A 16,722-nucleotide genomic window follows, 5' to 3' on the forward strand; every position below is an offset into this window, starting at 1 on the left:
GGGACTTTCTGCTGGCCGATCTTTTCAAAGGTCCCAATATGTTAACTACAGACAAGGAGGCAGAGGGTTTCAATCACCGACACCCGCGGCCTTTTACCCCCAAAGAGGGCACTTTCAGCGTTCCAGAGGAGGCAAAACGAGAAGGCCATACTCATTGAATTATCACGGTGAGTACAAACACTTCTCTTCTTTCTTCTTCCCGGAAAAGAGTGGGAGGACGTTTGAAGAATTTTATCCATGTTTTGGCGACCATAACCCAAGAGCCCTGGGTTTTGAATACTGTAGGAGGTTTCAAAATAGAATTTGCCAAAAATCCCTTCCAAAAAGTTCCTACAAGAGAATTTCCTTTCTCAAAAGATCAACAAAAGGTGGTGGACGAGGAAGTAGTATCTATGCTGAAAAAAAGGGGAAGATATAGAGGTGAACTTGGTATGGAAGGTCTTTTTCAGGGCTGGAGACCAATCATACATTTAAGAAATTTAAACAGCTTTTTAGTTTACAGGCACTTCAAGATGGAGGGAATCCATCTTTTGAGGGCCATGTTACTGAAAGACAACTGGCTAGTGAAAGTGGACTTGAAGGATGCCTATTTCACTATACCCATGGCAGAAGGTTGCCAGCCTTACCTTCATTTCATGTGGCAGAATCGCCTCTACCAGTTTTGCTCTCTACCCTTCGGCCTCTCTTCTGCATCTTGGTGTTTCACCAAGGTGATGAGAGCAGTGGTTTATTTTCTAAGAGTAAGAGGTGTTCGTATGATCATTTACGATATACTGATCATGTCCTAGTGTCAATCTCAAGTCTTGAAAGATATAGATACGGTTATGTCTCTTCTTGCGAATTTGGGTTTTATAGTGAACAAAGAAAAGACTGTCCTTATTCCATCACATTCCTTAGAGTTTTTAGGTTTCACAATAGATACCGTCAGATCTCTTTTACTGCTTCCATCCAAAAAAAAATGCAAGATAAGAAAGGAGATAGGATATACCCGAAGAAGATATTCCTTTTCCCTAGGGGAGCTAGCAAGATTACTGGGGCTCCTTTCTTCTTCTATGTTTTAAGCAATCTTTCTGGGTCCTTTACACTATTGTGCCCTGTAGAGAATAAAAGGGATAGAACTTCGCAGAGGCTTATGGTATAGGGACAAAATAGTTCAAATATTGTATCCGACATAGTTTTAGTTCTTCTAGTTATTTCAAATGTCAAACCAAAGGGTTCATAAAAGCAGTTACCTGCCTCCAAAGCTTTAACATGTAATACTCTTTGGCAATAGATAAGGCAAAGTAGAGTTACTAGTTTCATCAAGAGTCTTTTTAATTCTAAAAATCTATTCCCTGGCCATGAGCAAAACAAACTCAAAACTACATTAACATCCCATAAAACTAAATACTTCTGTTTTGGAGGTCTTCTCAATCTGGTGCTTTTCAGAACTTTACATATCAAGACATTTTTCCCTATACTTCTGCCATTTACCATTCTGTAACCGGCAGAAATTGCAGAGCTATAAGAATTGATGGTTCTATAACTGAGACTTTTAGCAAATTGCTCCACTAGGAAATTCACTATCTCTACTGTAGGAGCCTCCATGGGATCCAAGTCCCTTCCCACGCACCTACGTACCCAGGTCTTCCAGATTCCCTTGTACCTACACCTGGTCCCGGGAGCCCAGGACTCCTTGAGGAGTTCTGCAGCTCTTCCTGAAAGGCCGAACATCTCTGAAGATCTCCTGATATTCTCCAAACAAGAAGACTCAAAGGGGCATATTTATACTCTGTTTGCTCCGGAATTGCGTTGTTTTTTTTGACGCAATTCCGACGCAAAACTAACTCCATATTTATACTTTGGCGTTAGACGCGTCTAGCGCCAAAGTCCATGGAGTTTGCGTCATTTTTTAGCGTGGACACCTACTTTGCGTTAATGATATGCAAGGTAGGCGTTCCCGTCTAAAAAATTGACTCCGAGGCATGTGCGCCGTATTTACACTCCCGGGCAAAAATCACACCCGGGAGTGGGCGGGTCCAAAAAAATGACGTCCAGCCGCTTTTGCGTTGTTTTTTAGCGCCTGGTCAGGGCAGGCGTTAAGGGACCTGTGGGCTCGGAAGGAGCCCAGAGGTGCCATCCCATGCCCCCAGGGACCCCCCCTGCCACCCTTGCCCACCCCAGGAGGACGCCCATGGATGGAGGGACCCATCCCAGGGAACATAAGGTAAGTTCAGGTAAGTATTTTTTTTTTTTTTTTTGTGGCATAGGGGGGCCTGATTTGTGCCCCCCTACATGCCACTATGCCCAATGGCCATGCCCAGGGGACATAAGTCCCCTGGGCATGGCCATTGGGCAAGGGGGCATGACTCCTGTCTTTGCTAAGACAGGAGTCATTTCAATGGGGGTTGGGAGTCGAAAAAAATGGCGCAAATCGGGTTGAGGCGATAATTTTGCCTCAGCCTGACTTGCCCCATTTTTTGGCGCCCAAGCTCCATATTCCCCTACGCCGGCGCTGCCTGGTGTACGTCATTTTTTTTTACGCACACCAGGCAGCGCCGCCGGCTAACGCCGGCTAACGTCATTGAATAAATACGGCGCCCGCATGGCGCTTCAGAATGGCGTTAGCCGGCGTTAACTTTTTTGACGCACAACTGCGTTGGCGCAGTTGTGCGTCGAAAAGTATAAATATGGCCCAAAGTCCCTGACTGTACTAAAGGACATTCCTTCCTATCTACATCTTTGAGAACACCCTCCGTAGCAGGATGAAAATAAGGGATGTTGCAGGCGAGTGCCAAAGTCATTGACAACCATAGCTGTAATGCCCAAAATGGAGTTACTAGAATAAGGGAACATTCTTCTTTCCTTACTTTCTGGAGAACCCTCTGAATCATAGCGAAGGGGGTAAAAGCATACACATTTTCTCCCTTCCATTTCTGAAGGAAGGCATTCACATCTAGAGCCCCTGGATCTGGCATCCAACTGTAGCATTTCTTTAATTGAGATGTCAGTCTGCTTGTGAACAGATCTATCTTTAAGGGACCCAAGCATTGGTAGATTTTGTTGAAGCAAGCTTTGTTTAGCTTCCAATTGCTGTAATCCTTCAAAAATCATGAGTTCCAATCTGCAAACACATTTGCTCTCCCAGGCAGATATTCTGTCTGTAAATTGATTTTGTGTTCCAAACAGAAAATCCAAAGCTTCTTGGCCAAGGATGACAGGTCTATAGAACTCGTTCCTCCCAAACGATTTACATAGGCAACTGCAGAGACATTGTCCATTTTCAATAGAACTGTTCTCCGTTGTAGAGAGTGCCTGAAACTCATTAGGGCATAAAGACCAGCAGTTGACTCTGAATAGTTTATGTGGTGTAATCTCTCTGTTTTCGCCCATAACCCACTTGTCTCCTGTGCATTCAAGGGTGCACCCCAGCCTCATAGGCTCGTATCTGATTCTAGAATAAAATCTGGTAAGTAAAACATACCTAAACATCTGTTAACATATGTCTCAAACTAAATAATCAAAATGACAATTAATCATTCAATTATTCCATTGCTTTCCATCTCCCTTTTCTTCTTTCTTCTTTTGTATCTTTCCTCCCTCCAAGGAAAGGGGGGGGGGGCGGGATAATGCTAGCCTCCTTGTCTTTAATAAAATCACGATTATCTAAAAATTAAAACTATGAGAATCAACATTTTATGGCAGGACAGGAGACTAGCAATAAGCATGTTTAAAGCTCCTTAACACACAGCTAGAGACATGCTCTAAAGGTTTGAAATAAAATCTTCTGAATATCTCAGAATTAGACCAATCTGCTACCTTCAAAATCTCCTCTAATCTACCTCCTTTATAACAAACTTGTGAGGACATAGCCCCTCTTAACAAATGAGATTTACATTTTTCCACATCCACACCTGCTTCTATATTAACATTCTTTACTCATTGAGCAATTGTAACTGCTGAAACAACTCTATATGGTTTCACATGTGAGATCAATAACTGAGTGACACCATCCACCCTAAATTGTTCCATCCTTCGTTCGTATTCTTTTATACATTCAACCACACAAAATTTTAGTTTCTCCTCAAAATAAGGATAAAATACTGACTCCGACATGCATTTAATCCTCTTACATATATTAAAGAAAACTCCCTCTAGTTGATAAAATCTAGTCTTTTTATCCAGCAATGTAATCCCTTTATTAAATATATTTTTGTCTTTACTTACCTCTAAAGCCTTTACATCCGACACTTTTCATCAAAGACACCAAACAAAGTAAAGAGGCCATCTTCATAGAGAGAGTCTCTTTAAGTCTAAATATCTATTGCTTGCCCAACTGGAAAACATAGACAGGACTAGATTAAAATCCCAAAGAGTTTTGTATTTTGATCTTGGAGGTCTTCTTAATCTACTGCTTTTAAGCACTCAGCAGACCAAAGCGTTCTTCCCAACAGACCTTCCATTGACCAAACTATGTTTTGACGAAATCTCGGAACTATAACAGTTCAATGTTCTATAACTGAGGGCCCTGTCAAATTGTTCTACTAGAAAATTTACCCCTTCCAGATCCCTTTCCAAGCACCAACAAACCCATGATTTCCAGATTCCTTTATATCTTTTATGTGCTCCTGGTGCCCAGAAGTCCTCCAGTAGTTCTTCAGCTCTACCTGAAACCAATGACATATATCTTGATCTACTGATACCTTCCAGGCAAGGAGGTTCAAAGTCCAATTCAGAACCAGAGAGTGGTCCTCTCCATCCTCGTTTAGCAGAAGCCCTTGCTCTGTGGGAATCCAGAAAGAAGTGTTGCAAGCTAATTTCAGACACGCTGGGAACCACGCAGAAAAATAGCACCTTCCCTGTCGGACCTTCTGTAGAACTCTCGGAAACTTTGCAAATGGGGAAAAGCATAAGGATTGGATCCTTTGCATGTCTGAAGGAAAGCATTCACAGCTAGGGCTCCCAGATCCAGCATAAAACAGAAGTAACTCTCTATTTGATAAGTCAATCTGCTCGCAAATAGGTCTAACTTTAGGGGAGCCCAAATCTTTGCTATCCTTTTGAAATAATCTGAGTTTAGCTTCCAATCGCTGTAGTCTCTTAAAAACCTTGAATTCCAATCTGCATTGACATTTGCCTACCCAGGAAAATATTCTGCCCTCAGGTTGATCTTGTGTTCTAAGCAGAATAGCCAAAGTTTATTTGTTAAAGCTGCAAGATCTGAAGATTTTGTCCCACCTAGACCATTTATATACACAACGGCAGAAACATTGTGTATCTTGAGTAACACCACTCTGCCTTAAAAACAGTCTTTGAAACTCATAAGGGCATAAAGCCCCTCTGTTAACTCTAAATAATTCATATGAATAGACCTCTCTGCATACAACCACAACCCACCAGTATCCTGTGAACCAAGGCGAAAACCCCAACCAAGTGAGCTTGCATCCGATTCCACTACAAAATCTGGAGAGCAGCCAAAAATCGCCCTGCCATTCCATGCATCCATGTTTTCTAACCACCAAGACAGCTCTGCTTTGGCCTTTCCACCTAGGGCTACTTTGCCCCCATACCACAATCCTTTCCGAAGGGCTCTGCCTTTTATTCTATTGAAAGTCTGGTGGTGTAAAGGGCCAGGAAAGATCGCCTGAATAGAGGAAGATAAGAGACCTAAAAGTCTGGCTAGTTCCCTCAATGAAATGTTCTCCTGTGTGAGTACAAACCTTTCTCTTTCTGAATTATCGCAATCTTCTTTAATGGTAGCAAAAGAAGGGTATTGACTGTGTCTATGGTGAAACCCAAGACTTCTAGAGATCTGGAAGGTGTTAGTACAGATTTTTCTCTGTTTACAATAAAACCCAAATTCTCTAAGAGGGCTATGACAATATTCAAATCCTTCACAATCTGCATATAACATGAACTCTCTAGAACGCCTGATATCCTCCATACTAAATGGTTCAGAGAACTGGATTCCACTAGAGGATGCTCCTCGCCATCCACACCTGACAATAGACCTTTGCAACAGCTTAGTAAAATTGATAGTTCCACTGCCATTTCTATTACAGTTGGAAACCAGAGCTGAGTCTTCCAAAAATGCGTCACCAAAACTAATTGACATAGCTATAGTTTCACCTGTAGCAACACTCTCTGAATCATAGAGAAAGCGGGAAAAGCATAACCTTTCATTTCCTTTCAATCCTGCATAAACGCATCTACTGCATACGCACCTGGATCCGGTCTCCATCTGACATCGATCGGTAACTGAAAGGTTAGTTTGGAAGTGAACAAATCTCTCTCTGAATGTCCCATATTCTGAGCGATTACCTCAAATAGATCCTTTCTCAAGTTCCAGTCACTGTAATCCCTCATCTGACATGAATTCCAATCTGCTACAACATTTTGAACACCTGACCAGTACTCTGCCCTTAAACTTATTTTGTGTTCCAAACAGAAGTCCCACATTTCTTTCGACAAATCCGGCAAGTTCTTGGATCTGGCTCTTCCTAACTTGTTTATATATTTTAATGCTGTCACATGGTAAATTTTCAAAAGTACAGATCTGCCTTTCAGAACTTTCCTGAAACTTTGTAATGCAAACATCCGAGCCTGCAATTCTAAGCAATTTATGTGCTTCTCCTTCTCTAAAGATGTCCACATTCCTCCAGTTTCTAAACCTACACAATGAGCTCTCCAACCGAAACTGCGTGCATCTGTCTTTAGTATGAAATCCGGTTTTGATCCAAAAAGCGCAGGGCCATTCCACGCTTCCAGGTTCTCCTTCCACCAAACCAATTACTCCAGAGCCTCATGAGATAGAGGTACCACAATCCTTTCCTTAGACCAAACATCTTTAAATGTTGTAAAGCCCTGTAGTGCAAAGGTCCTGGAAAAATAGCCTGAATGGACGAAGACAGTAGCCCAATCCAGTATGCTAAATCTCTCAGTCTTACCTGCTGCTTCTTCATCAATGGCTGAACTTCCAATTTTATTTTCTTCACTTTCTTTCCCGGAAGCTGTAACTGACATAGCTCTGTATCTACTATGAATCCTAAAAACTCCATTCTCTTCATCGGAATCAACACAGATTTCTCCTGATTTATGATAAAACCTAAATTTTCCAGTAAATCCCTCACAAAGACTAAATGCTCCTTCAACTCCTCAATGTCCTGATTCAAAATCAATAAATCATCCAAATAAATTATCATCCTTACACCTCTTTTTCAGAGAAAAACTACTACCGGCTGCATCACCTTCGTGAAACACCAAGGGGCCAGCGCAACACCAAAAGGTAAACTCTGAAACTGAAATAACAGTTTTTTCCATCTGAACTGCAGCTATCTATGACTGATTTTGGCCATTAAAAATCGTGAAGTAGGCATCTTTGAGATCCAGCTTCACGATCCAATCCTGCTAATGCAAATGATCCCATAAAAGATGAATTGCTTTTATTTTGAAAAGATGGCAAGATACAAACTTATTCAACTTCCTTAGATTTTTCACTGGCCTCCATCCTTTGTCTTTCTTTTCCACAAGAAACATTTAACTATTTGTTCCAACTTCTTTTGAAATTCTAATTCCCTTGGCTCTACTTCTTGCACAGGATCTCGATCGAACTCTATTATATATCCCTGTATTTACTGTAACACCCAAACTTCATGAGTGATCATCTCCCAATTTTCTTTGAAATACCATAAGCATCCTCCTACACTTGTCAGGATAGAAGCAGAAATAATCTGCATACTTACCTTGGTTCTGTACTCTCCCTCGCTGGGGATAAAACTGATATCCTCCATGGTTTCCTCTCTAGAACCTCTGTTCCTTGGTTCTGATTTTGGGGTCTAAAACCTACTCGGCTGGTAAGTTACCCCCTCCTACCAGCCAGTCCATATAAATTACTATTTGAAAACACTCTTCTCATAGAAAAATGAGCTTCATCTAAGCTTGTAAACGTATGCACATATTTTGTCAAAGCTTTGACCATTCCTTCTCCAAAAAGTAGGCCAGGAGCCTCCTCTGAGGACTCCTTATTCGCCATATCAGATAATTTTGGACTAATAGGCATCAGGACAGTTTTCCTTCTTTCTGCCAAAAGTCCTGCATTTGCATTCCCTAAAAAACAAATGGCTCTCTGACACCAAACACCTAACAGATGCACATCTATGTCGTTGCCCTTTAAATAAGCATCTTCTACCATATTAAATATCCTGGACAATGGCCCAAGCACGACAAGCAGGTTATCCTGACACTGCTTTAAGGGCTCCTCTAGTCCTTTCCTCTGAATTTTACCCAGATTAAATAAATATGTAATCATTTCTGGGTCTAAATTCGGTGGGCATACCTTATCGTCAATGATGGGTCTAGAACAATCTGCCCTCATCACATTCCTTTCATTTTTTTCTAATTGTTTACGTAGCTTTGTCTCTAAGTAATCAGCAACATGGTCCAAAGGCCACCATTCCTTCCCTCCTTGGTGTCCTAAGAACAAATTACAGTGGAAATCAAACAACAAAACATTTCTACTCACAAAGAAGTAGAGGAAGCAGAGGCCGATCATCAAGAGGGAGAGGACAACTGTCTTCCTCTTCAGGTGAGTATGGACATTACTTCTGTTTTTTTCCATTTAAAGGTGGGAGGAAGGTTGACATTTTTCAAGAAAGAGTTGGAAAAGATAATACAAGACAGTTGAATATGGAATACTGTAAACGTTTTCAGAATAGAGTTCGACAAAGTTCCTTTTCAGGACAGCGAGCCAAGGGAACTTCATTTCAGTGAAGAACAGGAAATATTGTACGAGAGGAAATAAATCAAATGTTAGAGAAACATGCTTTAATTCAGATTAAGGAAGAGGAAAGGTATTTTGTAAGTACATTATTCTTAGTGAAAAAGAAGGATAAAGGTTGTAGACCAGTAATCAACCTTTGTCAGGTGAATCAGTATGTGACTTACTGGCATTTCCATATGGAGAGGATTCACATGCTGAGGGATATTTACAGGAGAAAGATTGGATGGTGAAACTAGATTTGAAGGATACTTATTTCACTATCCCAAAAGAAAAAGGAAGTCAAAAATTCCTTCAATTCAGATGGAATGGAATTCTTTACCAGTTCAGATGTCTTCAATTTTGGTCTTTCGTCGGCCGCATGGTGTTTTACAAAAATGTTAAAACCCATTGTGGGTCTTTTGAGGGAACAAGGTATAAGAATGGTGGCTTATCTAGAGGATATTCTTATCATGAATCAGGACAAGGAAATTATAGAGAAACAATTGCAATTGGTAATAAGGTTTTTAGAGAGACTGGGCTTCATAGTGAATTTGGAGAAATCAAATCTGGAAGCAAAACAGCAATTAGAATTTTTGGGTTTTATTGTGGACACAGTAAAGGTGCAGCTCATGGTACCAGGCATAAAAGTAAAATTGATAAAAAGAGAAGTGAATCAATTACGTGTAAAACAGGAAGTTTCTTTGCGGGTTTTAGCTAGGGTGACAGGTCTCTTATCTTCCTCGAGTCAGGTTATATTTCAAGGACTCTTACATTAAAGGACGCCTCAGGGATTGAAGACTTCTGGTTTATCAAAAGGCTTATGGTATGGAGACAAGGTGAAGGTGACAAGGAGACAGGAGATGCAAAGGAGGAGTTGACATGGTGGTCGGAAAACTTGGGAGCATGGAATGGGAGAGCTGTGTTTGGAACAGTCCCAGATTATCTAGCACATTCAGATGCAAGCACCTTTGGTTGGGGTGCAGTGTGCAAATGCCAGGAGACAGGTGGAAGGTGAAACTTGGCAGAGAAGCAAGAACACATACATTTTCTAGAGATTAAATCTGGTGTTTTTTGCATTACGGAGTTTCAAAGAGACATTACAGGGCTGTTCGGTATTACTGAGGATGGACAATGTTATAGCAGTATCTTATATCAACAAATTGGGTGGAAGCAGATCAAAATTTTAACAGACGTAGCCAAGGAACTATGGGAGTTATGTCAGGAAAAAGAGATAACATTGTTAGCTCAGTACTTGCCAGGAGAGGAGAATTCTATTGCAGATTGGAATTCAAGCTACTTAAGGTACCACAGCGAATGGATGTTAGACAGGGAGATTTTCAAGGAGATAGAAAATTCTCTAGGTCCTATAGAGATAGACCTGTTTGCTTCTCACTTGACTACCCAAAAAGGAGTTTATTACAGTTGCTGTCCTGATCCGGAAGCATTTGCGATAGATGCCTTTACACAGGATTGAACAGTCAGGAAGGGCTATGCTTTCCCGCCTTTTGCTTTTATTCAGAGGGTTTTACTGCATGTGAAGAGAAAGAGTTGTCAAATAATTCTTGTAACCCTTTCCTGGAACACTCAGATTTGGTTTCCAACAGTTTTGGAGATGACAATGGAGATACCACTCCTAATAGAATGTCATACAGGAATGTTGAAAGTTATAGACAGAGAAGAACAGCCTCTTGTAGAGGAGGGTTCTCTCAGCCATCTAGTTTGCAGGATATCAGGAGATCAGAGAGATTCAGAGGACTTTCGGATAAAGCTTCGGAACTCCTCGATGAGTCATGGGCTCCAGGTACAAAGAAAAAGTATAGAGGAGCATGGAAAATTTGGACATGTTGCTGCTTAGAATGGAATCTGGATCCCATGGATGCTGATGATGTGGAAGTAGGCAATTTTGATGCAGAATTATTTGATAAGGGATTGGCATATAGAACTTTAAATTGGTATAGGTCAGCTATTGCAGCAGGACATTAATTGGTTCAGGGTTTATCTGTGGCAAGAGAACTGTGGTATGTAAAGTCATAAAGTGCACATTGCCACAAACAGATACTCCTCACTGAAATATATAACCATGATGTAGGACAAAGTACAACAATAGACTGTTCATGGGGGAGTGCATTGTAAGTGTGTGTGGGTGGGGGAGTGTGTGAACTATGTTGTCATTATAGTCGTAGGGTACATTAATATGAATCATTGTCGAGAAGATAATTGAAAAATGCCAGTTTTATTTTAAATTATATGTTTGCCCTCGAGTAAATAACTGAAAAGCCCTACACTTCTGTCTCAACCTGTTTAAACAATAAAGCACAAGTCCTGGCTTGTTCCTTCCTAATGGAGTTAACAAAGTAATACCATTAGGTAGCCGACATTCCGTGACTTCACTTTCCCTAGAGTACATACCTGTCTTCCTAATTACAATCTGCTTTTAGTGGCCTCGTAAACTTTCTGTTCCCCCAGCCACCCAACGCTTCTGACAAGCCAAGGGAGCTGTTTGTCTGCATGATTGTATGGAAGTATAACACGTGGACTGGATTATTCAATATTGTATCTAATTTATATATAACTAATGGTTGCTTTGTTTGTTAACAGGACCAGTTATAGAAGCAGAAGTGGGAGATGTCCTCATTGTGACTTTTAAAAACAAGGCTAGCCATCCTTTCAGTATCCAGGCCCATGGTGTGAGCTACAGCAAGAACAGTGAAGGTGCACTATACAACACCGAGATCAAGGCAGAAGGTGAGCACAATGTCATTAAACTTAACACAGTATTTATACACATTTAGAGCCCCTATATTGGTCATTTTCGTTTTTTACAATTGTGATAGATGGGTTTGTCTGGATGGTCATCCCCCTTGTGCCCTGATAAATGATAGATGCCAACCTGAGCGATACGTGATCAGATATTAACAAATGTGTCAGTCTACCGCCACAGCGCATCTTATAAGGAATAGTATGGCATTTGAATGTGAAATGTCTTTATGTCTTCCATTAATGTTAAACCTGTTTGAATTCCACTATGATTGCACTTACAGTTTGGGTCCAACTGCATCTACCAAGTACAGAGGTTAATCCATGAAATATTACCTTTAGAAACTCTCTCTTGTACAAGACAAGTGCTAGGTGGCAGGGATTGCTCCGGTTTTGTCAAAGCGGCAGGGCAGGGGCACAAAAAAACATTACATATTAAAAAATTAATGAAGAAAAAAAAAACGTACCTTACTCACCGCCTCCACAGAGCCACACCTTGGTCCTCACTCGCAGCAGGCAGGGGCTCCCAGCCTGCCCTGTGGCCAATCCTAATGTTGTTCTCATGCTGCTGGCAGCATGAAAACAGCATTAGGATTGGCCGGGGCACCCTGGCTTGGCACTCCGAGGCAGACTGGGGACCCGCTGCCTGCTGTCTCTAGCATGGCAACACAGTGCCGGGTTGGAGAAAGCACAGTGTGCATGTGTGTTTGACTGGCCCGAGATGGCCGGCCAAACACACATGCACACTGAGGGGAGTGCACACCACTCCTCTCAAAGCTCGTCATCCCTATGGCCCCACCCCTTGAAAAATAAAAATGCTCATAAACATTGTTTATTATCGTTTTCAGATTTTTTAATTTGCAGCTGCCATAGCGAAGGAGCCGCCGCTGCTGTGCGCGGCGATTAAATTAAGTACTCAGAATGCAACAAGACACCTCTGAAGAGAAATATCAAAGTCCTTTAAAAGACCATTTTCGGGTGACAAGCTCAAGCAAGAAGGTGAACAAAGTTACTGTGCTCTGTTGCCCGAATTTTTTATAGTTTTCTTCACATCACGTCAAGTTTTGTGATCCATTTTGAAAGGTTTCATAAGTCATTGCCTGTTTACCCATTTTCCCAATTGGCATCTGCTGTAAGCCTTTCAGGCTCAATCTGCGGCCACCATTGCATCAGCAGGATGATTTCAGTATTGATATTGGTGGTTTATAGCATCATTGAGTTGTGTGTTTTGTTGATTGTGTTCCCAATCTGTTTTGTAGACTGGTCCATGATATAGGGGTAACACAAAAGGTTGATGGGCTGAGTGCTGAAACTTTTCAAATACTCACCCCTAGTCACAGATCTCGGTAAAACCTTTGTTCTTTTGCTCACCATGCCACCCCAGCTTGGACCCAGCCATATGCAGATCAGTCTTAACCCTGCTCCCCGTGGGAACAGTTCAGCCCGAACTGCCAGACCAGGTTCTCCCTCAACCAGAAACAAGCATCCTGGGACCAGTTTCAGGTATCACCTCTTATCAGCCAGGCTATCTTGAAACCAGTGGCACAGTGAGCAAGACTGATTTGCATATTGTAATTGTAATTGTAATCGTATTTATATAGCGCTTACTACCCCTGACAAGGCGTCGAAGCGCTTTTCGATGAGTAGCACGCTACTCCGGTACCCAAAACAAGAATTAGTGATGGATTAGTATAATTTAATAAGGAGTACAGTTTTAGTATTATTATGAGTTAATTTGAGTTGCGGATATGAGAGTTTGTTAGTTAGATTGACTGGAGTAATGGAGGGGTGGAGGAGGAAAGAAATCCAGAAGTGTTAATTGGGAGTTTATCCTTCATATGGCTGGGTCCAAACTAGGGTGGCATGGTGAGCAGAAGAACAATGGATTTAACCAAGATCTCTAGACTGGGGGTGAGTGTCTGAAAAGTTTCAGCAATCCGTCCATCATTTTGTTGTGTTTGCTATGGTCCATCAAATAGGGGTGTCTTTTTCTTTCTCTGCTTTTTATTTTCTTTAGACCCTGGCTTTCACCCTCCTGATTATTCAAGTGCAGGTTCATAGGTCTTGACTCAATCCTTGACTGCTTGCTTCTGTGGATCAAGGTTCCCTAGCTTCATTAGACTGTTTTCAGGTTACAGAGTCCTACTTAGTTACATTTGGCCATCTGAATACTCACAGATCCGCCAATAGTAAAGCTTGCCCCACACCTGGGACAAGGCATTCTGTTCAGAGTTTTAGGTAGTCTCTTTAAGGGATACATTTAATTCTCCACTCTCTGCTTTTTTATTTAATTAATTTATTCAACAACTTTATTTGGGAAGGGAATCTGCTGTGGTTCACAACTTTGACTGAATTTCTTTCAGTTTGTTTGTAATTCATTGTATTGTAATCTGTGCGTGCTTTCTACATCTAAATTCCCTAAATTCCATATGCCGCTTGGGAAGTTCTTTAACAAAGGACTGTCACAAGGAAGACACAAGAGGTGGGAATGGTCCAATTACTTAACTGTAATCTTTATCACTCCAAGATCAAGCCTTCCTCTTCATCGAACCCGCATTCTTGCACTTCCAAGTTAAATAACTTCTGTTTACAACTGTCTTCTAACAAGCATTGTATCTTTTTGTCAGGGAAGCCCATTTTATTGCAGCTTTGTGAATGAAACTGCAGTACACACAGAAGTAAAACCTATGTAATATAAACCAGTAAAATTACCTCTGCTCTGGCTTTTACTTTCCCCTGTACTTATATATTTTATGTACGACAGGTGTTCATGCAAACCCAGCACCTGGCGCTCACGTGAATCCAGGCAATTCATTCACCTACGTGTGGAATATTCCAGAAGATGTGGGCCCCACCTCTGAAGACGGCGATTGTTTGACCTGGCTATATTATTCAGCAGTGGATCCTATTAAAGACACTAATTCAGGCCTCGTAGGCCCTCTCATTGTGTGTAAGAAAGGCACTATGAAGGTAATTAAAAGATATTACAAGCTAAATACGTGTCATAAACTTGCAGTGGTTTAGTGTGACAGAATATTTATTAATTAACATTACCACCATGTGTGCTTTCCTCACTAATCAAAACATGGTGACAGTACCAGGGTACAAGCTTGCAAATTCAGATTGGAGGGCATTCTCAGTGGCAATGTGGCATGATTTTATTATATCACATTACAACCGTGTCTATTTTCCTCATACCTAATCGGAATCGACAGGCAATGTCACAGTACAGATTAGCAGGTTTAGGTGGCAGGGTGTTCTTTGTGGCAGCTGTCAAGCTCTGGAACACCCTGACTGCTCATCTCCCTGCTGAATTCCATCTGCTGTCTTTGCATAAATAGTTGAGAAATTCGATGCTCGGTTTAGACGACACCAGAATCGTATGTCTTATGTGGGATATTCTTCAGCTTCAAGCACAAAAAAACATTATTTACTAGTTGTCATGTTTACCGCCCAAAGCGATAGACAAACCATTTTATATAACAAAATAAATCTGAAAAAGGTGGCGTACCCATTGCAACAATAGCAGTAAAAAATTTAGTACACTATACTCAGAATGAAAACTACCAAGGGTATATAAAGCATCACAGAAAATGAAACTAGACCACTAAGGGACAGATTTACAAGAAAGTGGTGCAACGGTCCTGATGTGCCACTTTTCTTGCGTCCTCTCTACCACCACCTAATGGCACCATGGTTGCGCTGTATTTATAATATGGCGCATGGCAGTCCTTAGCACAATAGCGTCAACATTTTTTACGCTATTGTGGCACTTTGCTGCACGGGCGTCAACAAATTTGACACTACTGCAGCAAAGCACAGGGAGGCCCAGAGGTTACTATGGGTGCAGCATTTTAACACCTGCCTTGGGCAGGCATTCAAAATGAGGGAAAATAGAGCAGTGACATCTTGTAGATTTCACTGTGACTTTTTTTGGGTCTCCCTGCGTTGGAACGCCCCCCTTGCATACATGACGCAGGCATTATGTGAGGCAAGGGTTTACAAAGTAGCACAATGCAAGCATTGCACCACTTTGTAAATCTGGCGCGGGGAAAAGGCCACCTTAGCACAGCCTTAGCTTTTTTTTTTTAAATGACGCTAGGGTTGCGCAAGGAGCTTGGAAATATGCCCCTGAGTGTCTTAAGATTCAATAACATTTTTTAACAATTATAAAGATGCTCCGTTACTGTGAGAATAGCTAGTATAACATACTTTTCATTTCATCGAAACATAATTCTCAGAAAACGAAAATTAACAGTTTTTATTTGATTACACACAAGGACTACGTGGGTAATATCTTGCTTTAGCGATTCAAAGGACAGACAATTTTAATCATGCTCTTCCGGCTCATACCATTTAGCTAGATTTACTCGAAGTGGACTTTTGTGGACCTCCTCCTGAATCATTACCCCCACCGAGTCATTACTGGAAGTCGGGGATCCCCGGTCTAAGCAATTTCTAAGATATGAACCTCAAAACAATACACAAAAATAGGTAGGCACCAAACAAATGTTAAAAATATTGAAATAATTGTTTAATTCAAAATCAAAAATAGAAATAGTTTTTACATTTTCAATTTTGCTTCTTTATTTTGACCTGTTTTGACTTTTTCAAACTTCTTTTGGGTTTTGGGACACCACAAGGTGGGGCAAAGCTACGTGTAAGTTGTCTTTCGGGGTAGAACGTGGTCACAGTTGTCAGAGAGTGGGTGCATGTTTCGATGCGTCTTGCCGGGTCTAGTGTGCATCTAGGTATGCATGCGCAGTGGCCCGTTCTGTTTTGTGTCCTAGAAGGCAAATTAAAAGAGGTGGATGATCTGATTAGCTCTCCATCTTGTCCAAAGATTTATACAGATGACTAAGCATGTACATAAACCACTCAGGAAGTGACAGAAGTGCCTGACCACTGGCTATGTAATATTGGGACTGAAGTGGTGAGGTTACACCACGTGGCGTCGCCTATTTTGTACTGGAAGTAGGACTTTTAAATCAGTTATGACAACGATGATCATGTACAGCTTTCTCTTTTTGGCTGTGTAGTCATGTTTTTTTCAAATTCTAGGACAGTTTGTGCCACATCTGGTAAGCACCATCTTAAGGTACATAATATGCATATAACTAGTGAGGCAGGTGTTGAATACAGTGCCTGTCCACACCGGCGGTTGTGTTTGTGAGCTTTCGACCTTTTGTTCAGTAAAGCTTTGATATGTTCCAACTGATACAGACTTC

At 41.3% G+C, this 16,722-nt stretch overlaps 1 protein-coding gene across 1 annotated transcript in view; it reads left to right on the forward strand.

Moving 5' to 3' along the window:
• The window catches only part of LOC138265562 (ceruloplasmin-like), a 267,602-nt gene that overhangs the window by 132,214 nt on the left and 118,666 nt on the right, over positions 1-16,722 (forward strand). Inside the window, exons 8-9 of the mRNA XM_069213378.1 lie at positions 11,336-11,482; positions 14,259-14,464. Coding sequence (XP_069069479.1) covers positions 11,336-11,482; positions 14,259-14,464 — 353 coding nt within the window. The remainder of the gene's footprint in view (positions 1-11,335; positions 11,483-14,258; positions 14,465-16,722) is intronic.

Source organism: Pleurodeles waltl, chromosome 11, assembly GCF_031143425.1.
Source record: "Pleurodeles waltl isolate 20211129_DDA chromosome 11, aPleWal1.hap1.20221129, whole genome shotgun sequence".
NCBI classification, from domain to species: Eukaryota; Metazoa; Chordata; class Amphibia; order Caudata; family Salamandridae; genus Pleurodeles; species Pleurodeles waltl.